Below are 23,228 nucleotides of genomic sequence, written 5' to 3'. Positions count from 1 at the left end.
TTTCATTTTTAATTTTCTTGACTTGCTCCCAACTCCAAGATCCAGGTGGATGAGTTATAGAAAAATTCACTCCACTTGGAATTTATATAGCAGGGGAAAATATCAAAAGAGGCCAAAACTGCATTGTATGATAATATACTTTTTGATTAGGTAAAGTTGGACATTTTAGCACGGGACTATGTGGGAACTAAATCTCTTTCACTCTGAATACCTACTTTACATTGTATCTCCCTTTGTATACAAATGTGAAGACTCATTCAATCTACTTTGCAATGCAGCAGAGCACTTACATTTACACGTAACATGAGAGGAAAAAACTTACAAAAACCATAGTTACAGTAGCAAAAATGGAAGATTTTCACAGAACAAAACAGAAGAGAATGTAAACACTTACAGTACCACAGAGAGACGCTGTGTAATGGTACATTACAGCAACAAAACAGTGCTGGGATTCAGCGGGCATACAGTCGCTCCTCACTGCTTAGGCCCAGATTCTGATCGACCTCACACCTAATGCTCTCCCTGGCACTCTTTTATATCTTAGAGCATACTGTTGTCTTCACCCTGCTTTACTTCACATGCACAAACACACATCCTTATTCCACTTCTTTAATGAGCACACTGTAAAATGTTTATTTGAGCATCATGCATGTATTAGAGCTGGGCGATAGAACGATAACGATATGTATCGCGATATAACTTTTACTCGATAGAGAAATTAAGCTATCGCGATAGACCTCGCCGCTCTTGTCCTCTTAAAAAAAAAAAAAAAAGGTCAGCCAATCCAAATTAGGTAGCGCAGAGCCGAACCAATCACAGCCGCAGCGTCACGTCGTGTGACTTGTTACTTACAGCACAAGTGCCAAGCCGCACGTGTGTTTGTTTGGGAAGCAGCCAGCGGGTAATGGAGGAAATGAGTGTGCCGACTAGAAAAATCAACCGAGCGTGACCGAAGAGAAAACAGATGATGGTTCCAATGCCGGAGAGACTGTCGAACGGAAGAGCCATAGAAGTTCCGTAGTTTGAAGGTATTTCGGCTATTTCAAGTCTGACAAAAAACAGAGTAGCGTGCACTGTAAATGTGCCGAAAGCAAGTCTGGAAATACAATAAACTGGTGCATGCGTCACACTGTGCGCCACGTTATTGTTTCGGTGAAATGAATTTCTACAATACTGTTAATTCTACTCTCTGCAGTGTTTAAATGCTTACATATACACACAGTTACTGTCCGTCCACACATACGACTCGGTTCTGCTTCTATGCCCCAGCTTTGTTTACTTTTTCCCACCGAGGCTTCTAGACTTCTGATTGGCCAACATTTCTGCACGGTTAGGAATCTAGCGCCACCTGCTGCTTTGGCATGTTCATAGCAGCGTTTTCCTTCATTTCTGCCTTTATGTGTGGACGGGATTATTTTTTAAAACTAAAACGGAAAATCTCCGTTTTCAAAAATACCCGTGTACGTGTGGACGTAGCCTCAGTCTCTGACTGGAAGCGCTAATTCGTCATTCGGCTTTTGTCAGACTAAAGTAACTGTTAAAACTGTTTGAAAAGCTCAGCTATACAACAAGGAGAGATTGAGAATTTCCTTTTAGTTCTCAGTTTATTTGATATTGACAAAAGTTAGTCAGTTTTGTCTGTTCTTCTGTAAAACAAACTAAGATTTATTTTTAGAATTAATATTTTGTTTCTAAGTGGAATTGACAATTTAGTCTGTTTTGTTTGTTCTATTTTGAAACTTAAACGCTTTAGCGGCTGCCTTTTGTGTAGTTTGCAATATTTGCCTTTATTTATCTGAAAAAGTCTCATGTTCCTTAAGTACATCTACCCTGTTGAACTTATTATGGGAAATAAATATTTAAATAAAAACAAGCTGCTGATTATTTCACATTTTACTTGTGAGCAACGGCACATTTAAATCTTACAAATATAGTTATTTGGCTTATATCGTGATAGATATCGTTATCGCCTGAAATGAAAAAAACATATCGTGATATGAAAAAATCTCATGTATTGAACATATTTTTGGAGAGCAAAATTACTCATCATAAACTTTGCCTCTTTAGGTCACAATGACATAAGTGACAGGATGTTTAAGACTCATACTGATATCGATATTGGATTTAAAACTCTGATATATCACTTGATAAATGAAAATAGTTTCCTGGTGCCCATATACTGGCTAAAAGCTAACAAAATCCGTCTCAGCTACTCTCTTACTCACGTGGGTTGCCACAGCAGCCAGCACTTTTCCTAAACAACAACCCTAATGGACTTGTGTCTCCTCTCAGCATCAAACCAAGGATCTTTAGTTTGTTAGTTGCATGTGTAAACCACTACACTACGGAGCCATTACAGGCAAACACCTAATATCAGCTTGCTGATATATTGGTTTGGGCTCTACCTGTTTTAGCAAAATGTTTTAGCAAAAACCTGAAGAAAAAAAAAAAAGAGACTCCTTGCTCTGTTTCATAAAAACAAAACTGAAAGATTTGACATATTTTTTTTGATAACTTTTACTGTCATTCAAGAAGGAAAGTGCCAAATCAAACATGCAGATCCACTGGAGAAAATAAGGAAGTGGCCAAAAAGTATCTACTCAAGCTAGCTGGGTTGGTTAGCAGCTACCCAGCTTTACCCTAATGATAATGGCCGAAAGGCTTAAAGCATTCTAAACAGCATCCTTATCTCATCTTTTTAATACAATCTGTTTAAAACTGAGATGAGGAGAAATTTTACAGCTTTATTGTCTATAGGACATTAGAGCATCTCTGTAGAGGTTTTGACCTAAGTGTTGATAAATACCACTGATATAAAGCTTGGGATGACATTTCTTGCTTTCAAGCCTCAATATGTAAGCAAACTGTGCATGCAGTATGAATCTGTTGTTCTTGAGGCAAGCATTTTCAAATATAAAATATAAACTGAATTTAATATAACGATCCATCTCAGCGGAAAACGCATCCAGTCGATATGGCCGCAACCACCATGAATCTACCGCAGCACACTCCATTAACCCAGAGGACTGGCCGGTCCTAAGATAAGTCAGCAAGTGCGAATCACAGGCAGACAGAAAATGGAAAATAAGGGTTTGGCGTCAAATGTCCCACAGACTGGAAGTGGCGTATAGATAATGATGTACTTTTGGAAAACAGTAATATCTATCTCTGCAACATTCTCCCTCTTTGAATTTTTATGTATATTTACAGCATATTTTTTTGTAATGATTTATTTTTTCTTTTATTTCCTCTTTTAAAAAGACAACAACAGTCCAACGGCTGGTTATTTGCTCCTCCGAAGATGCCAGAGCGAGAAGATGTGGTACAGATGTGACACTAGCATACATTTTTGGTTTATTCTGACTTTTTCTCTAAAGGTTAAACAACTCTGGAGCTTCCCGCAGTTTGTGCATCATCATGGAAATCATTTCTTCATCACCAGCCAGGAGAGTAAACGTAGCTTCCCTGAAAATACGTACATGGCACATACTTTCTTCCACAGTCCTGAGCCTAGTGCAGCATTTCAGATTTTTAAAACCGATATTAATAACAGAGACAACAAGCAAGGAGCCTCAAAAGAGTTTCTGATATCTAGCTGTAGTTTTGTGACACTATAATTGTAACTGGCAAAGATTAAAACACGAAGCTATTAAATAAAACAAAGAATATTTATTTTAAGAACTGACTCTGCACTTTATTCCCGAGAGGAATATGATGGGTGACAGCAGGGTGCTCCCAGAGAGCTTCGTATACTGTAAAACCTCATCACCATCGCTCATGTTTTTCCTCATTCCCAACCTCTCTTCTCCTGTATTGATCGACCCATTTCTTTCTGTCTCCACTCGTTGCAGATCATCAGCACACCGTCTCCTTCTCATATAAACTTATAATGTCATTGCTACGTTTCACGAAACTCAAGTCATGCCTCAGCGCTACACTTCTGGAGTACAATGGACTAAAAAACAGCCATGCTAACCTTCTAACATGGGGAGACATGTTGAGAGATAGTTTCTGCAAAAATGTTGCAGGAAATCTTTAGAAATTACAGCTATTTTTATACAGAGTCCCTCATTTTCACAGTATAATGAAACTAACATAATTTTAAATATAAAGACTGCTGCTAATACTTGGAAGAAAAATCAAATCAAATCAAATCACTTTTATTGTCACATCACATGTGCAGGTACATTGGTACAGCACATGTGAGTGAAATTCTTGTGTGCGAGCTTCACAAGCAACAGAGTTGTGCAAAATACAATAATGTAAACAAGCAAAATACAAGAATGGCTACATCTGAAACTAATAAATATATGTACAATATATAATAGTATATGCATTTCAAAAAAACCTTGCAGTCAATAGCGCCTTAAGTCTAGAACCCGTGGACATCACTAAATGTCGTTTCCTTCCTTGAGATGCTCTGGCACACCTTTACTGCACCCAGCTTCATTTGCTGCTTGTTTGTGGGTCTTTCTGCATAAAGCTTAGATCTTCAGTAACTAGAAAGCATCCTCTGTTGGATTGAGATCAGGTGACTGACTTAGCCACTGAAGAATACCTCATTTCATTGCCTTGACAAACTCAATGGTTGCTTTTGCAGTATGCTCTGGCTCATTACCCATTTATAATGTGAAATGCAGTCTGATCGGTTTCACAGCATTTGGATGAATCTGAGCAGAGACTACAGCCCTGTACACGTCACAGTTTATCCTGCTGCTCCTACTAAAAGTGAAATCAAAAATAAAAACTACTGACCTGGTTACACTGTAAGCAATATGCCCATGTCATACGACTGCTTCCACAAGGTTTGACAGATGACCCAAAGACATTTTTCAGAACTGTGCAGGCTTGTTTAGATATTTTTTGACAAAGTCTAGTCTGGTCTTCTTTTTCTTGAGTGTAACCAGTGGTTTGCACTTTGTTCACCTCTGTACTCACATTGATGAAAGACTCACTTCCTTGTAAACCTTGACAAGATGAACCTAACTCTTTGAGAGTATTCTTGACATGGTTAGATGCCGTTGTTTTCATTTACCATGGAAATAATTCTGTGATCATGCACTTTAGTTGTCTTCTGTAGTCTTTCAGGCATTTTAGTATTGCTAAGCTAGTTATTGGCTCAGTGGGGCGATCGTGGCTCAAGAGTTGGCAGTTCGTCTTGTAACCGGAAGGTGTGTCGTTGTGTCCTTGGGCAAGACACTTCACCTACTGGTGATGGCCAGAGGGGCCGATGGCGCGATATGGCAGCCTCGCTTCTGTCAGTCTGCCCCAGGGCAGCTGTGGCTACAACTGTAGCTGCCTCCACCAGTGTGTGAATGTGAGAGTGACTGAATTGTGAAGTGCTTTGGGTGCCTAGAAAAGTGCTATATAGATGCAATCCATTATCATTATTAATGCATTCATTCTTTTCAAGTATGAACAACATTGTGATTTAGAAACTTCAGAAGTTATTGCGATCTCTGATAGATGTATTTTGGGTTTTCAGTCCAATGATGGCTTCCCTCACATGCATCAACACTGTATTTGGGCTTCATGTATAAAATTTCTGCAAGAAGCTATAAAATACAAATTCAACACTTTGAATCAACTTCATATATTAGACTACAATGGCACATATTATTCTGCCTAATTTTTCATAACACCGACAGGGAACCGGCCTGACCTGGCTGTGAAACTACTTGTTATTCAGTTGTCCAATTACTTTTGACCCTCAAAAAATAGGCGACAGTTTATAAAAAGTTGATGCAAAATTACTGTTAAACCCCTTAAATTAAAGCTAATAGTCTGCAGTTTAATTTCTATTGTTTGACTTCAAATTCACAAAAACTACAAATATGTGTCTTTGTCCAACAAATTGTTGACCTCACTGTATAAGCCTGAGAAAAAAAAAAACACGTTCTCCGACTCAGTCCTCTTTGCTTGGCTGAACATATCAAGCCACTTTTTTCCTCTAACACTTTTTTTTGGCAGAAGCGCCGTCTCACCCATGAGAGAAGACAAATCACCAGTCCACCAGAGGACCCAAGAGGAAAGTCACTCACACTCATATTCACACTCAAAAGCGCTTTGGACCTTCCAGTACAACAAACTTACGTGTCTTTGAACTGAGAAGACACGTGTAACAGTTGTGTGACTCAAACACATTGTGCCTAACTACTAATCGTGGACCATAGAGACTGCAGACAAATGAAATGGGGGGGGTGTCTGTAAAAATGCATTGTGTTTTATTAAAGTGTTGGAAAAACAAAGTCAAGGAACACTGAAGTGGCTCTGGCGTATTGTTGTGGCCCAAATGCCAAACCTCTGGTCTAAAAGATACACCTACTGCTGTATTTTGATAGTGGTAGTGCAGACCGATGCACACTCTGCTATGGCTATTTGATTAGTTCGAGATCTGGAGACTGATGAAAACTGCTGCATCTGACTGAGACTGTTTTTATATTCTCTGGATCCTGGAAGAGATCACTACCATTATCACATAAGAAAGATAATCAATCAGGAAAAAGTCTCAATGGCAACAAGGTTCTTTTTTGGGAGAGAGCTTCTTTTTTGGGGGGGGGTCAAGAGTTTGGCATTTTCACCTTTATAAAGGAAAAGCTAAAGTGGGAATTTAGAGATCAGAGGTCAGGGAAGAGTCGGGCCATTTCCTCGAGATTAACAGCTCTTCGTAAGGAAGTTATGAAGGATTTATTAGAAGCTGCCAATCCGCCACCATGCCTCAGAAGCGTTAAAATGGGAGTACTGCTTTAAGAACAGCACACTCCTAACTCTACAGGTGACTTCATCCTTTAAGCCAGATGTCAATGGTAATAAAGCTGAAGGCTGAATATTTGTAACCCCAGAGGTAACCCTTGTCATCACACACTGTATCCAGGGACACAGCGATGAATAATAGATGCAACCAAGGCACATCTCCTTTGATCATTACGACCAAAAACAACTGATATCAAGCAAAACTTCAAAAGAAAGAAGGACTTTTTAAAAAAAAAAAATCTGTTAAATATGACTAGCATGAACTGTTTCACATAAAGATTCAAGCTAAAGCACAGCTTAGGGGGTGGGCGGGTGTCACACTGGACACATATATAAAAGCACATGTAATGAATCACATACCTTGAGCAATAGCTATGGACTCGAACCTGTGCAGCTCTCTGAGCAGACAGGTGCGCTCAGACGGATGAAGGCTATAAATAAACTCCTTGGCTCCTCGGGGTGAGTTGAGGGGCTCCATCGGCTCCTTCAGGGGGTGTGTGCCCAGGTGACACCGCTGCACCACCACGGAGAGCGGGGTCTCCGAGGCGAGCTGCACCGGGGATGCTAGAGCGGGCGTTTGGTGGGTTTTGAGCGCGGCTCCGGTCAGACCAGTCCCGGCTCTGAGAGAGAAGGCAGGCCGCAGGACTCTCCGCAAGCAGGGCAGCATCTCTGAGATGGGGAAGTAGAGCGAAGAGCCGGAAACCTGATGGAGCAGAGCAGGCGACACCAGGCCTGGTTATCACCACTAACGCGCACTCACCTAAAACCACATGCCGTAAAGATTTATATAATTATTTATCTCCAGTGTGGAACAATCGCGTCAACAGCCATCGCACGATAACATCCTGTACCCTCCACAGACAGCCAGGCTTACTTAACAGGAGCAAGAACCGGCCTGGCAATGATCACCACACTGACCATGTCGACGAAAAAATATTGATTGGAGCGGATTGAACGCATTTTCTTGGAAACCCAAAGGTGAAAAAACAGATTTGCCAGTTTTCTAACTTGACTTATCGGACTCACCTCAGTCGATGCTCCGCTGTCCCGTCCAACAACCTCCACAGGAAACCTTGAAAACAGTGAGGTCGCTCCGGCTCATACGCGTTCCTCCTTTAAATCCGGTGAGATTTTGCGAAGCCCAAAACCTTTATAACTAGCTGGGTGTTTATACTTAATCGCATTTTTGCGAGCCTGGAGCCCTGTCGGTGTAACCTCTGGCTGACAGGATAATGTGTGAAGCGGATGGGAGGGCACTTAAGCGGCCAGCAGCCCTGGAAATATTTTCCAATGGCAGCGCCGCTTTCCTCCGTGCGTAGCCGTGACGGCACCGCCACACGCACGTACAGTCAGGACTACACTGACGGTATGAGATGATTTTATGCCACATCATCTCATAAATTATCTTTATTTGCTTTATTATCATCATCATTGTTAATATTTTTTTAAAATGTTGGTAACCTTTCAGAAGTCAGTGTTGTGCGTATTCTCGCGAGGATACATTCTTACTGTGATTTCGCGCATCATCTGTGGTGTTTATAGTGATAAAGGTCTGTGTTTGTCTCCTGGGTGTGTGCCCATCACTCCCTCTGCTGTTATGCACGTGGAGCATTTGAATTATTCAGCCAGATAAGACAAAACTACCACGACGAAACATGACATCATGTGGAAATTATTCGTTTTAGAAGGAGAAGCCCGCACCTCAAGGAAAAGTAGTGTCTGTTTCTCATGCGGTTTCTTTTGCTTCCTTTTTTTTGACTGTTTAAATGAGTAGTCCACTGACTATTTCATTGATAAGTATTTCCAGGCCTCTAAGGATGGGTGAAGTAATAAAAAAAATCCAAGTCGAAGCCTTGAATCAGGTTTGGATGTTTAAACTTGGATAAGGGCGGCCCCTGGTGGCCAAAATCAGGGATAACATTTCTATATTATTAATTAGAAATAACTTCTCGTGTTTAGGCACATTTTAATTAGTGCTTTGTGATCCTGCAAAGGTTGGTATTGATCCGACAGCAAGTAAATACAGGATCAGTATTGCCGACACCAATACTTTCAGCCTATAAGTGTACCTTATATAGGGGAGAGCAGATTTATAAAATCATCATCAGTAAAACACTTTTAACTTTCCATAAAAACTAGTGAACAAAACAAATAAATCTTTTAACATTTCATGTTTTGTTTTTTTAAATTGGGCTTTTTGGACACCTGGGACGTACTTGTGCTGATCCTACCCACTAGTATCGATTCAATAGTAATACCTGCTTTGGTATCGATGCCATTTATTTTCGGATTGATCCACCCACCTAATTTTAATCAGTATGTGTTCATAAGGGCAGCACTGTGATTAGCACCGTTGCCTCACAGCAAGAAAGTTTGAATCCACCTTCTGGGTAGGGCCTTTCTGTGTGGAGTTTGCATGTTCTCAGTGGGTTCTCACTGCCATGCCTTCCTCCCACAGTTCACAGACATGCAGTTTGTCGGGGTAGGTTAACTGTTGACTCTGAATATTCTCTCCCTCTCTCACTCACTCACTCACTCACTCACTCACTCACGACATATTCGAGAAGACACAAAGCCAAAACAAAATTAATATTCTTTATTATATTGCTAAAGCTGTCATAACAACATTTTTACCTCCTAAACAAAATGCATTAAAGCCTGAACTCTACAGGGACAGACTGAGAGGTCAACTCTCTGTGGGGAAGGAAAACAGCTAAAAACTAAACTGGAAAACAGACTTAACTATACTTTAAAACTTTCACAAACTATAAACTTCTTATAGGATATACTGACATTTGGCAAATATAATATTTATATATATTTATGCTAGTAATTTAAATATGGGACTTACAGGTTAATGATACAAGTTTTAAATGAGTGGACGGAGGTTTGCAAGGCGCAATCTGTTTAGCAAACTCCACTTTCAGTTCAGTCTCCAGGGGGAAAAAATCATCACTTTAAACAATAATTTACAAAAAAAAAAAAAAAAAAAAAAAGAGAGTTGGGTTTTATCGTTCCCACTCAGATGAAAATGCGCCGTTTGGACTGAACTGAAGTGGGTGCAGCTCTGCACGAGACCTGGGCTCATAATACTGATGAGACTCAAAACCACACCTGCTTTTTCTTACAAAAAACAAAACTGTGCTTTCAAACCATCTTATCTGAATTCATGATGCAAAATATACAGATGTGTGAAATAAGGGACTGACAGCGGGACAGTCGTGAACATTTGACTGAAAACTTTAGACGGCACTGATCGAGGGAACAGCTCTGCCACTCTGATATTTTATAGTAAGTATAAAAATAGAGACGAGTTGAGGAGGAAGACATTTAAAGAATGAGAAATGAAATAAATTAAAATCGTGTGAGATCCTGGACTAACTAAATAATATTTACAATTTCAAACATCCTGTAGTAGCCATGGTCTCACAGTGCTTGAACTGAAATGCAAATCAAATACAGACCGAGTGACACTAACTAGCCTGTTTAGCCTCTGGTCTAAGGACGGGCCTAGTATCTCATCTTATATGATAGTTTTTATGCGATTTCGATGCGATAATCATCTTTGTAAAAACAACCAAAAACAACAAAACAAACCTAATTTAAAGTGGCAGTTGTAAAAACGTGGTCTGAAGTCTGAAGGACAGAAACATCATGGCGTTAACAAAAATACCATTTAACTCTGAAATAATGCTTCAGGTTCAATAAAATGTTTAGTTCTCTCTCTCTTTTTAAACAGAGACAGTATATACTTTGAGATTTATTGCTGCCGCTGTGAGCAATCAACGCCAAGCAGCTCAAACTGTGGTCAATAAATGACAAACAAAGGAAAGAGGTCGTATATTAACACGAGAACCTCTGACAAGGTTTAATCTGCCACCCATGAACGTGTAGAGATTGCAGATTAAATGAGTCACAAACTGAGGAGAAGTACACCCAATCCACTTGGAGGCAGTGCAGTATGATGATCCTTATGTCCCTGTTAAAAGATGTGGAACTGATTGATTTTGAACGATTGAACGAGCGATGCCGACACTCCCCGGTAACACAGACGTGCAAAATTATTTACAAACCGTGTCAATATGAACCCTTATAAAGAAGAACAGGACACAACTTTAGTCTCTCTTAATGTCACAGCGTCAAACATGTTACACTTTAGTCACACTGTAGCCTCCTACGACTCCAAATGCAACGCAGTCATTTCCTTTGCTTTTGTTTGGTTTTCTTTAGGAGCTTCCTGTGCTCATGGTGTCTCTGAGTATCGATGCATACTGCATTTAAGTCTTTGAACTGTGACTGGAAGCTCAGCACCTATGAACAGCCATCAGGGCGTGCCTCCAAATAAGCACTGATGCAGGTCAGGAGTTGCCAAAAATGGAGCCATCAAAGGCCAGCCGCTGAAGCCGTTACTGTAATAGAGCACTTTAATATCGCTCTCTCGAGGGCGTGTCGTACCTGCAGAGGTTATTGCCAAGTCATCAACAGTAAGAATGCTGATCCCACCGCAACAGTACAGTGCACTCCCAAAACACTGAGTCTGTGTACACATAATATACAGTACTTTTTTTTCCCCCACTCAGAGGAGACGTAAGTATTGTGTGAATGTGTGAAAATAATGAGTGATCAGTGTGGTGCTACTTATTAACAAAAACATGCTGTTTTATGCTGCTCTTTTACATCTGTGGGCCTGGAATTACAGCTTATACAAGGATTAGCACAAATGGCCTCATCCAGAGTGAGTTATTAACCTGGCTTTATATCATTTCTGAGGCAACGTAAGCCCAATAAGACAACTGCTATTGTCTTTTCTTTGAGTGATTGTAAATGGGGGCTGTAGCAGGAGGTTCTCACAGGTGACGAAAGCCAGCAGATACCACTGATATTGCAATGTGTTACAAGAAGCCTTTTAAGTTTACACATTGCACTTCTTATTTGCAACGTTCCTTTTTCCTAAAGCTTCTGACCTAATTTACAAATGAGGTCACACGTCTCCTGCGACCTTTGCCGAATCACGCGATGCGTGGTGCAGAGCGATCGTTGGTGAAGGTTCTCTTGAGCTTGACCCCTTTGCGGATGGCCATCAGCATGTCTCCTTCTTCTTGCTCTCCTGAATCATCTCCTCCTCCCTCCTGTCTCATCTCACTCTGAAGGTGCTGCTGGCTCACATAGTTGGGTAGATTGGGAGGGTTGGTTGTGGCCTGACCGCTCCAGGACGCCATGGGTAGCGTGCCGGGATCCTCCTCTCCTGTAAATGTTGGAGAACTGGGGGATTCTTCTCTGCCTACCATCTCCTCGCCTCTGTTCCCATTAACAGCTCCTGGCATATCAGGCACCGTGGGGATCTTTACAGGAACGACAGGAGTGCGAATGGGAATGGGGCCTGTACCTGTAACGGAGCCCGAACGGCGTCCAGAAGGTTTAGATGAAGGCGTGCGGCGGATCGTGGCAACTCCAGGGGTCACAATAACTGGACCGTGGCCTGTAGAAATGCGAAGAGAGGCATTTTGGGAACTGATGGTCACGATATTTTATCACCAACATTAAGAAAGTGGCCAAAACAGTTACCTGTAGGCGTAGGAGGATACTGTGCAGTAGGAGTAGATGCATAAGCGCCTGTGTGGATTGGTGTGGGGGGATAAGGCCCCGTGTGGTAGGCCCCCGGGCCAGGATAAGGTACCTGACTGCTGGGTAGCCCCGCTGTGGAGGCTGGGCGTTTGGCCTGGAACATACGTCTGTAGGACTGAGTGATATCACTATTTCTGGGGATGGTGGAGGACTTATCAAAGTCAGACTGCTGCTGCTCAGACTCTGGGTCTCCAGCCATTGAGAAGTAGTCGTAGTCTGATACTGGAATGAAACAAAGAAATAAGCAGTGTATGCACCCAGCCACGTGACGTATGATATGATGCTAGCAAGTTAAAAAGAAGCAGAGAACTGGTGAGTGTGCTACCTTGTGACGGTATAGTATCCTCAGAGCAGCAGGGTGTGTTGGTCTGTGTGCTGTAGCCACTGGAGCACTGGATAGAGTCTCTACTGGACCTCTGGGTGTCCAGTTCCAGACCTCTGGATAAGGCCAGAGCCAGATCATCCTGGGCCTCGATATCCCCGGCCTGGAGAAAAACAGATGCAATCAACCAACAAAAAGAAAGAAAAAACAAAACATTTAGTAACAATCTGAATGTTTGCCTGGAACCAGTCAGGTACAATTCATTAAAGTCATTAAAGTCATTAAATGCAACCCATTAAAGTCATTAAATGGGGACATTAGTGGTGGGAGGCTATTCATATCATCGAAATTCCAGGACAAAAACATTGGCCTGCAAGTAGTTTAACGTGGGTTCACCTGAAAGTCAAGTATCACAGTTGGCAATACACAGACTGATCTCCGTTTACAGACTTCATGAGTTAGTAGCAGTAAGATAGAAATGAATCACAGAGGAATTTTTATTTGACTAGCAAATGACCACAGCTTTTAAGCATTAGGGAGGGATCTAAGCAGAAACCATGTGGTGATTCTCGGCATAAAAAGCCATGAAAAATTGAGAAGAAGTTAATTGAAGTTAATCAACAATTTATGGAGAGCATTCATGTAAAGTAGACCAGTAAATTTCTCACCAGTTGCTATTATTAACAGTATATTTGTCCAACACAAGAAGAGATAAAAAACAGGCTAAACAGTAAGAAGTGCAAATGAGATTCCTTAATTAGGAAAAACGTGTTACAGAGAGACCAAAAACCCAAAAGAACATTTGGCTGAATCCTCACTGGCGAACTAACAGCATGCTTGTTTAATCAGTTAACAAAAAGAGGGAGACAGCGACAAAAAACTGACCCTGACAGCCGCAGGTGTGTTCCTGTTCTTGTCTTGCACTAATGCTGATTGGCTTGGTGTTTGCAATGCAGCTGGAGCTGCGGTCTGGGCAGAGGGCGGGCTATTATCACAGTTCATACTCCCATTACTGTCCACCACAGCTGGACTCTCCTTGTCTTTCTTTCTCCGTAACGTGTTGACCATAGGCTGGTCATAAGGCCCAGGCTTCGCCCAGTCCTGTTAAAAAACGAGATGCAAATGTCAGTGTTTGTTGTTCATACTACATTTTTGGACTCAACTAAAGTAGGTAAACAACATAAAGAAAACCCAAATAATTCACTGAATGTGTGTTCAAACTGTAGACAAGGAGGACGGAAATATGTCGATCGTCAACTCAGAGGAGATGGACAAACCTTCCAGCTGGGGACTCGTGATGAAGGCATCATGGGGGAACCCAATGTGCAGTAGGGAGGGTAGTCTGGCAGCAAGGCTGATGCAGGACGTGACCATGAACGAGTGGGGCAGGAGGTGGAGGTTGAGGAGGAGGGAGGGAAGAAGGGGAAGGCAGTGTTTGACACTGAGCCCAAACTGCCCCCGTTGCTATGCAGGTAGGGGGAACTGGCTGGGCTGTAGTGGTCGAAACCATTGGACAACTGTTTGCGTGCATGCCGATCAGGAGGAGGGATGAGAACAGAAAGAAGACAAGCAAACAAATGTGTAATGGGATAAATCGTTTAAATGATAAAACAGTGGAAAATAAAAACAAAACATAACTGAGGATAACTCAAGTACAGGAAACACAAAAAATATACTAATCAAATCAACACAGAAGAAAGGAACTGCTCACGGATGCTGAAATGAATGAAAACTGGAGATGCACATACAGCATACAGAGTATCTTTGCATTACACTGAATCGATGGCATACACACCCGGGTTTAGAGTTTAGTATGAGGAAAGCATGTTGCGTGTGTAAAGCTTATAAGATTCATTGTGGATGAGTGTTTATCACCTTGTCAGTAGAGGGCTGAGGTGCAGTAGAATCTGCTAGTGAAGAAGGGGTGCTGCAGTCACTATGCAGCAGCCCTGTCTCTGACATCTCAGAGGGGCTGGAAGTGGGACAAGCCTGGGACAGCGAGGGCAGCGGCAAACAGGCAGTGACACGAGACCAGAAGGAGAGAGGAGCGGTAAAAGGAGGAGGGAGACATCACAGACGGACGTGTAAAAGGAAAGAATCAAAAGATAGACATGTCAGCAGGTAGCGAGATAGAAGCAGTTTGTTAAGAAAGCAGAGGCAACTTTTTCACTGTTCTCAGCAGTTAGTGCAGTGCACAGCCGAATGACTGCAGAAGAGGTGCACTGGGAGTCAAACCAGCATTAAATGTATGGACATCAGCAGTGCGAGGGTGAGTGCTGGAGGCTGGAAACACAAAGTTCCTTGTGATGTGTAAAGTGCGAGCTGTGAGGCCGTTCTCTTTCAGCTACTGTAACTACACCAAGAAAGAGGCAACGAGGAGGCCGATTCCCAGGACTGTACTGTAAATGGGTCAGAGTTAGACTTGCCAAACCACATTCAGTGCATCATAAAAACTTGGAGCCTAACTCTACCAATGTGTTCTGGACAGGGGAACTCTGGTTGCTGGCATGCCAAGACAACATCAACTAGTGCAGCTGCTCTCAGTGCTGATCTCCAACCGCGGAGCCCGCACAGACGATCCCTTGGACTACCTCGCAGACGATTAGATAAAAGTGACAGACTCAGACCTGCTGATAGAGACATGCTCTTAGCGACTGTAAAACATAATGTTGATGCTCTAACATGCAATTTTGCTGTAATTCATTTAATGAAAATACAATACACACCGCAGTCTGTCACAGCGGTTGACTTTTTAATAGCAGGATGGGCCTGACCCGTTTTGCCCTGGGCTAGAATGGAGGCAGACTAATTTCCTTCATATTTATGCTATAATAATAGCAGTGAAATGACTTCACCATGATCACACACACTAACTGCTGCCAGCTAACTGTCTCTCATCGTCTTGAGAGAGTTGGATCCAAAATTATGGTCAAGTGTGGGTATCTGAGGCCTCTTTCTTACCTTTTTTTCAGCTGGCAGTGGCGAGGACGACTTGGATAATGTGTACTGGTCTTGTGATGAAGAAATGAAGCCCGAGTCGTGGGAGGAGATGCTAGGAAGCCGAGCTGGGGTCTGCTGGGGTAGCGTGGAGCTGCGGTATCGATGGCGAGGGTGATGGTGGTGGAAGAGGTGGTGTGAGGAAGAGGAGGAAGAAGAGGAGGAAGGAGAATGAGAGTGAGAGCCACTGGATCCCCTGGAGTCACTACTGTTAACGCTGTTCAGACTACTGTGAAAGGGGAAGGAGCAAGCGATGAGGGTAAAGAGAATCAAGTGCACCCAAAGGCAGATTGGGTTGAAGGAGGGGGGATGATTGGGTAAGGAGGAGATAAAAGGAGTAGACATAAAGGCAAAGGTTTGGGGGTGGGGGAATGGAAAAGACATGGTGGGAAACAATTAAAACACCACACCAAGATGCAGCAGGCAGTGAATTAGGCCAATCTCCTCAAAAACAACAACACAAACCAACTCAAGGCGACTGAAATCATAAATGGCAATAATTGCAGGCAGGATTTGTGCAAGCTTTTTGAAAATATTCACAGGAAAAAATCATGAAAAACAAAAACAGCATAAACAGTGGGTCTTAATTACTCCGTGACTTCTAAATTAAAAGATCTGTCCTACTATAAATGCAGCGTGAAGCAAATTATGACAATAAAACAACTATATGCAAATCAAATCTATAACCAGCTCAAGCTGCTAGTGCTGTACTATGATGCAGCATCTGATAAAATGTGTATGCATTAACCAAGTCGCCAAAATCTCAGATGAAAATGATATATTTGCAAAAGCCTTAAGAAACAGGAGGAAAAGCAGCAATTTTTGTTTTTGGCCTCAAAGTCTTGCATTGTTACCATATAGCAGTCAATCATAATCTAACATGTAATTTAAAGTTTTGGTCCAATCATCACACCCACAACCCTGAAATAGATTTTAGCACATTTAAAAAAAAAAGACGTAAAGCAATACACAACCCAGACATTAGACTTATTTCCTTAAACCAGAACAGCTCTGGAAAACGAATCATTGGAAGATACACAAAAGCAGTGAGGACAGAGTAAAGAAGACAAGATCTGAACAGCTAAAAATCATTAGCTGCTTCCTTTTGTCAATTCTCCTTCATCTTTCTTAACACTTTTCACCAAATACAGTTATACCAAAACATATCTTTAGCATATCTTCTGCAAAGTATTGCAGATAATTTTGGCCACTAGGTGGCAGACAAAGTTTATGCAAAGCCAGTAAATCATTTACTCCTACTTTAAAATCTCTTTAAATTGATATCAGCTGTCTTCCAAGCAGATTCACAAGCACTGATATGGTTAAAATGACAGTTTTGCATATTTTAGTAGATCTTGCAAAGTATATGCGGGACACTGTTATAAAACTGTGGAATTCTAACTTGACGAAACACTGTAACGCAGTTCCATTTCTCTTATCACTTTAGGGAAACTGGTGAAAAAAACGGCATAATTAAATTTTACTTTAATTTAATTTTAAGTAAAGTGAATTTCAAAAGTTTTTATGGGTGTAGATTCATGTGTGCTTATAAAACTATGCCCCTCTTTCACTTATTTGAGCCTACCTGCACATGCTAGACTTCCTGGACATGGTGGTGCTGGGGGATGAGGGCGGAGTTTGATATGACCAACCATAGTCTGAGCCCTTCAAGTCCAAGATCACCTGAAATGGACAAAATTATTAGCTGTTTGTTTTCAGAGTTGAGAAAAAAAGGTAGTAAACAGAATTTAAAAAAAAAAAAAAAAAAAAAAAAGCACAAAAATATGACGCACATAATGAGTACTTTATCTTTTTAATGTTTTTCCTCACCTGTTCACTCGCAGGGGGAAGCTTGTGTGGGTCTGAGGTCAAGGCTTTGAGGTCCTCAGAGATGGTCTGGAGATGGGTAACCTCTCCCAACATAGAAATCTCCTCATCCTACAAGGACAGGACATGTAGACAAGATGATTACGCCTAATCAGGTTACACACCAGTAAAAAGAGTCATTACATTTCAGTGTTTAAAGTTAAAAAAAAAGCTTACAGTTCAGTGTGTTAAAGAAAAAGAAAGTTAAACGTTTTCTATCCAGTGTGTGGGATGTAAAAAGCATAGAGCCTGTGGAGTTAATACATTTTTCTGTTGCTCTCTCTGAGTGGTTACCCAAGGCCCATTTCTCTTTCCTCTCCCCCGCTGCACTCACCACTATAGGCCGCAGCATGGCTACAAAACAGCAAAATCTCTGTCTCTCCTCTATAAGAGCCTTCCTCAGGGCCTGCTTCTCCGTCTCTTCCAGCAGAATGTATTTGTCACTGACATCCTGCATGGCGCTGTCCAGCTGTGGCTGGATATCACCACGACCTTGGAGGGGAAGAAAAAAGAAAAACAGGGGAAAAAGAGGAATCTACGTCAATAGAGGAATATAAAAATGAGATCAGATATGTGATCAAATTGACAGGTTAAGTATGAAAACAATACTTTTCACCTTTGTAATTCCTTCACAGCACAGATATTAAACAGAATAGTTACCCTAGTGTGAGACGCATGAATAATCACTACTACTCTTTGGTGTTAGCTTGGTACTAGCAACTTGTACAGCTCTGCATGTTGTTTATTGAGGTGAACATTGCTGTTGTAAAAGCTACTGTTTGAATTTCTTAACTACTCCACACTGCTCCTTGTAAAGAGCCACTCTTGTCCCTGGAGCTTCCCATATGTTATGATAAGATAGATGGAAGCGAGTGCCATTTTGACTATCTTTCCACTACCGTTTGTCGATTCCTATGAATTCCTGGAATGTGTTGAGAGAGAGAGAGAGAGAGAGAGAGAGAGAGAGAGAGAGAGAGAGAGAGAGAGAGAGAGAGAGAGAGAGAGAGAGAGAGAGAGAGAGAGAGAGAGAGAGAGAGAGAGAGAGAGAGAGAGAGAGAGAGAGAGAGAGAGCTGTGTGCATCAGCTTTCATAATCACAAGAGTCCGGGGTATTGACACAACCATCTGGTCCTTGTGCTGCGTTTTAATATGCATGTATAAATCCAGGAATGTCTGAGGACTTTTGCAGTCCCAAAGGTTATAGTGTCATTCAGCACTTTCTGATTCTGTGTTTAGAAATTGCATTTAGGTGTATGATTTTAAGAGAGGATACCCTGAAGTCAAATCAAATCCTCCTGAATTCCCTGAGGAAGCAGGAAAGCTGACGACTACCCGACACTGTGCTTCAAAGGCACTTAAATTACACTTACACGCAAACATATACACACACGCACAGAGTTTTAACTTTGATAATCAAGGTTAAGCATACACTTGCAAACTGAACAAGGTCTGTGGTCTCTTTCTACTCTTGTGTCTGGGCAAAGATCTTTTGTTGACGTTTCATGTGAGGCCCTTTATCATGCAAATAGATACCAGAGGAAACACAGAGATGGAGTTACGCAGGTAAATCATCCTCATCTCAAATGTAAAACACACTGTAAGCATGCGCATGTCATCCTGAGAACAAACAAGCTTGTTCCTCGTGGACGTGTCCGTGTGTGGTCTATGCATTTTTAACAGGATAAAGCAGCAGGAAGATACATTTTTATAATTAACAGTGACTTGCAGAACACACACAAATACCAGCACATGAACACTACAAATCTAAATATCGCGGGGCAGTCTGGGTCTGTAATGACTGCGTACAAAAAACAAGAGACGAGACAAAAGAAGCTTCAATGTGAAGGGAATCCATTTACCAAGTTTAGCGGGTGAGTTTGACACTGGACTCTGAGGAATGTGAGCTGTGTGTGTCTTTATGGCAGCTAAAAAGTAAATTGACTGTAAAAGCTGGACTGGAAGTATACATTTTCAGTTTCATATAGATCCAAATGCAACTTCTGAGGCAACCCAGGGTACAATTATAACATGCAAGGGTTTGTGGAGAGCTGGCTACGTGAGCAAACTTTAGAGGGCTAAGACAGACCTCACTCATTATTCTGGTTTCCATTGCAGGACTGAACTCATTATAGGGAAAATCGTATCCCTCCTTTAAGGCAAAAGACCAGGAGGGATGTAATCAGTGCCGTGTGTCTGTCACTTAGGTATAAGATGCAAAAACTACAAAACCAAATTTCATGAATTGTAGTGGAGTGATGGAGCGCAGGCACAGGAAGACCCCCTTACAGTCTGGTATGAATCCAAACAGCTATTTGAAAACAATGTCGAGCACTCTTAAATAAAAGTTTGAGTTTGAACAATATTTGAATCTAAAAAATTTAAACTCTAATGGGAAAAATTCCTTTACATGCCATGATCGCAAAAGATGCTCTGAGCGAATGTACGCTCTCTTATTAATACTCATTTATATGCAGTATGTCAGACAAAGTTAAAAAATGTTCTTATCATATTGTATCAATGTTTTCCTTCACTCGGTTTTGGGACTAAGTCCACGCTAGGTCTCAGTTGGCCTCGGCGTAGAAGAATAGCATTTCAACCCCCAAAGCCTGTGGTGTCTCCTCAGCACGCTGAATTCTGGTTTTCTTTACTTTAAGCATTGGCAGACGGTTTTCTCAACAAAACCGATGTGGTTTTGGAAAGACGCTACTGTAAGTTGACGTACTTTGTCTGAAACAGATGGAAAGCCAAATATTTTCTTTGTTGCTGTTTTTTAGAGCTCGTGAGTAGCTCGAGTAGTGCTTCTAATTCTAAGTTGTAAAAGTTGCAATGTACTAATTGGTTTATGAGTTTAGCCTCTTTAAAGTCAAGTATGAGGGAAACATGCTTATTTACTGACTAAACCCCCAAACAGGTACTTGTTAATAACCTGCTTATAATATTCAACCAGAGGCCATATCTGTTACTTAATAACATCAGAGACTTAATAAAGATACTACAATTGACATAAATGACCTAAACACTCACACACAGGGACTCAAGTGTATGGACACAACACCGGAGCACACGGCCATGAAATGACAGTTGTGGTAAGAAGAGGTGGTGTTAGTGTTGGTTACACATTGGGTTTGTCTGCATTCCTAGTCTCTGAGCAGCTATGTGGATGACAAGGTTTTGATAGCTACCTTCTATTTCCCTTCAACTGCAGAAGGTATAATAAAGATCTGTGGTCACTGACCGCACATTACAATCTACTTCACCACCATTTTTAATGTTCAATCAGACAATTGGTGCTGTAAGAGAAAAGGAGAGACGGTCAAATAATGTGACTGTACAGAATTCATAGGATATATGAACAAATAGCAATTGTAGCATTAGGTACACTGGTTATGTTTAAGTGCTTATTAATGCAAAAATCTATTCAGCCAATCACATGGCAGCAACTCAATGCGTTTAAGCATGAGGACATGGTTAAGATGACTTGCTGAAGTTCAAACGGAGCATCAGATTGGAGAAGAAAGGTGATTTAAGTGACTCTGACATGACATGATTGTTGGTGCCTGAAAGGCTGGTCTAGGTATTTCAGAAACAGAATTTGGGGTAAACAATATAAGCGTGGATCCATCTTGCCTAATATCAGCGGTTTAGACTGGTGGTGGTATAATGGTTAATGGTGTGGCACACTTTGGGCCTTTTTGTACAAACTGAGCATGAAACTGACTGTTCTTGCCGACCATGTCGATCCCTTTATGACCACAGTGTACCCATCTTCTGATGGCTGCTTCCAGCAGAGCACCTTAGGATTGTGGTGAGATGGGATGTTCTCATCATGGATGTGCAACCAACAAATGTGTGTGATGTTATCAAGTATGAACGCCATGAGGAATCAGAGGAATTGGCCAGTGTTCCTTTTATTAGCAAGGCTAGGTTGTGCAAATGACTGCAGAGAGCTTTTTTAGGTTAAAAGTAAACCTGAATCATCCTAAAGATTCAAGAATTCAGCTTTTTTCTTTTCAGTTGCTTTGAGTTGTTTGAATCAGGTGGTTGAAGTAGCCCCCATTCGATTCACATGTAGATACATTTGCACACCCAAATGAGATTAACTGCTTCAGCTTTCACGAGGGCAATGATTACATTAGGTTGCAGTCACAGGCTGTTTCTTAGAACGGCCAGGGTCCCAGGTCAGAAAAACACCCTCACAAGACACATATCAAACATCAGATATCTACCGACCAACACAAGCAGACAGATGGTGTCTTACATCTGATAGCAAATGGAGCAGTCTTCTTTCAGTGTAGCATATTAGAATCTACTAACCTACTGCTTTGCATTTTATTTAAAGATCTGTTTGTGCTGCTATGAGTCAGGTTTAAAGAAGCAAAGCTAGTTACGATTGTCTTTGCTCACATCAGTGTGGAAGTCTCCAAAATGCCTAAATAGAAGATGTCTATATACAAATAGCAATAAATTCGGAATTAGTGTGAAATATTAAAGGGTGGTTAGATTCAGCTGTTTATAAAAAACATCACTTTGGCTGTTTCTGTAGTTATGCTATGACAAACGACAAGTTAAACCACCTATAAATGTGGTTAAAGTTAAGGTGATTATCAACACAGGCCCTCAAATCAGGAACTACAGACCATGAATATATAAACAAATAAAGAGAAGGTAAATGAAGCATCTACATAAAGTGGGAATCCTGGTTTCTCCACCCCTGAGGAAAAAACAACAACAACATGCCAGTATGTTGTGGCAACCATCGAGTGTAAACAAGAGTAGCCTCACCTGTAGAAAAAAAAATGAGCATGCAAATAATTGGAAGCATTTACACACATTAAAATTTGCATACAAAGATCCATGGTACCTATTGCACAAGACAACCAAGATGCTCGGTTAAGCACAATGGCGTGAGCAACAGTGTGGACAGTGTGTCTATTCTATAAGCTGACTTACCGAAATTATCAGCTGCAGTGCAGCGTAAGGTGAGGGATGGTATCAGAACCACATGGGGACAAGGAAAGGAAAAAGATCCAAGTCAAGTGAAGGAGCGCCAGCGCTAAACACTAATCATCACATGATTTTGGAGCATTGTGTGTGCGAATGGACCCTGTAGCATTTTAGGAACCTGAGAAAAAACTAAAACAGTACTTCAATGTGCTTCAATATGTTGTTTCCACTCAGAAATAGATTACATATACAGTAAGTTTTTATGTATATTTGAGTGAGGAATTATTGACTGGCCATGTCTTTGTTTCTTATGTTTAAGCGAACTTAAAGTCCTCTTAAAACATTATTTTGCTGGATATGTTTCACAGATTCAAATGTATATTCCTGAGTTAAATCTAGTGCTGAGCTGAGACTTTTTTTTGGCTTAAGTGTTTTGTACGAGTTATCCACTGATTTAAAAACGAACCCGCAATATCCCTACAGATACTGAAGGGATATCGGACCAACTCCTTTTTTGTGTATCGAATTTTTTTTCTAGGTAGATGAATGTGTCTGTAGAACCTGAGCCAAGAAAACGGCAGAGGGAAACGAGCCCTACCCTCCGAGGGAGTGTTTACCAAGTAAGGTAATGTTTAGCCTCAGTGAAGCTGCACAACTAAATCAGTGGGGACAAACGTCTACACACATCGCTGGTGTCTAATGAAAAACTCACATATATAGTT

General features: G+C 41.3%; 2 protein-coding genes across 8 annotated transcripts in view; both read right to left on the bottom strand.

The window, feature by feature from the left end:
- The window catches only part of LOC101476933 (transmembrane protein 65), a 53,189-nt gene extending 45,150 nt beyond the window's left edge, over positions 1-8,039 (bottom strand). The window contains exons 1-2 of the mRNA XM_004565133.5: positions 7,780-8,039; positions 7,114-7,456 (exon numbers count right to left, since the gene is read on the bottom strand). Coding sequence (XP_004565190.2) covers positions 7,114-7,420 — 307 coding nt within the window. The 5' untranslated portion in view covers positions 7,421-7,456; positions 7,780-8,039. The remainder of the gene's footprint in view (positions 1-7,113; positions 7,457-7,779) is intronic.
- Positions 8,040-9,334: 1,295 nt separating this feature from the next.
- LOC101477697 (protein MTSS 1) overlaps positions 9,335-23,228 on the bottom strand; it is a 46,946-nt gene continuing 33,052 nt past the window's right edge. Inside the window, exons 7-17 of one of the 7 annotated variants that reach the window (XM_004565136.5) lie at positions 22,513-22,524; positions 17,898-18,055; positions 17,528-17,635; positions 17,283-17,380; positions 15,662-15,926; positions 14,576-14,689; positions 13,978-14,217; positions 13,586-13,801; positions 12,704-12,863; positions 12,319-12,600; positions 9,335-12,232 (exon numbers count right to left, since the gene is read on the bottom strand). In XM_004565136.5, coding sequence (XP_004565193.2) covers positions 11,763-12,232; positions 12,319-12,600; positions 12,704-12,863; positions 13,586-13,801; positions 13,978-14,217; positions 14,576-14,689; positions 15,662-15,926; positions 17,283-17,380; positions 17,528-17,635; positions 17,898-18,055; positions 22,513-22,524 — 2,123 coding nt within the window. In that variant the 3' untranslated portion in view covers positions 9,335-11,762. The remainder of the gene's footprint in view (positions 12,233-12,318; positions 12,601-12,703; positions 12,864-13,585; positions 13,802-13,977; positions 14,218-14,575; positions 14,690-15,661; positions 15,927-17,282; positions 17,381-17,527; positions 17,636-17,897; positions 18,056-22,512; positions 22,525-23,228) is intronic. The other 6 variants (XM_076889779.1, XM_004565141.5, XM_004565142.5 and 3 more) reach the window with 6 other exon arrangements.

This window comes from Maylandia zebra, linkage group LG11 (assembly GCF_041146795.1).
Source record: "Maylandia zebra isolate NMK-2024a linkage group LG11, Mzebra_GT3a, whole genome shotgun sequence".
Classification (NCBI taxonomy): Eukaryota; Metazoa; Chordata; class Actinopteri; order Cichliformes; family Cichlidae; genus Maylandia; species Maylandia zebra.
This window is presented reverse-complemented; position numbering and strand designations above follow the sequence as displayed.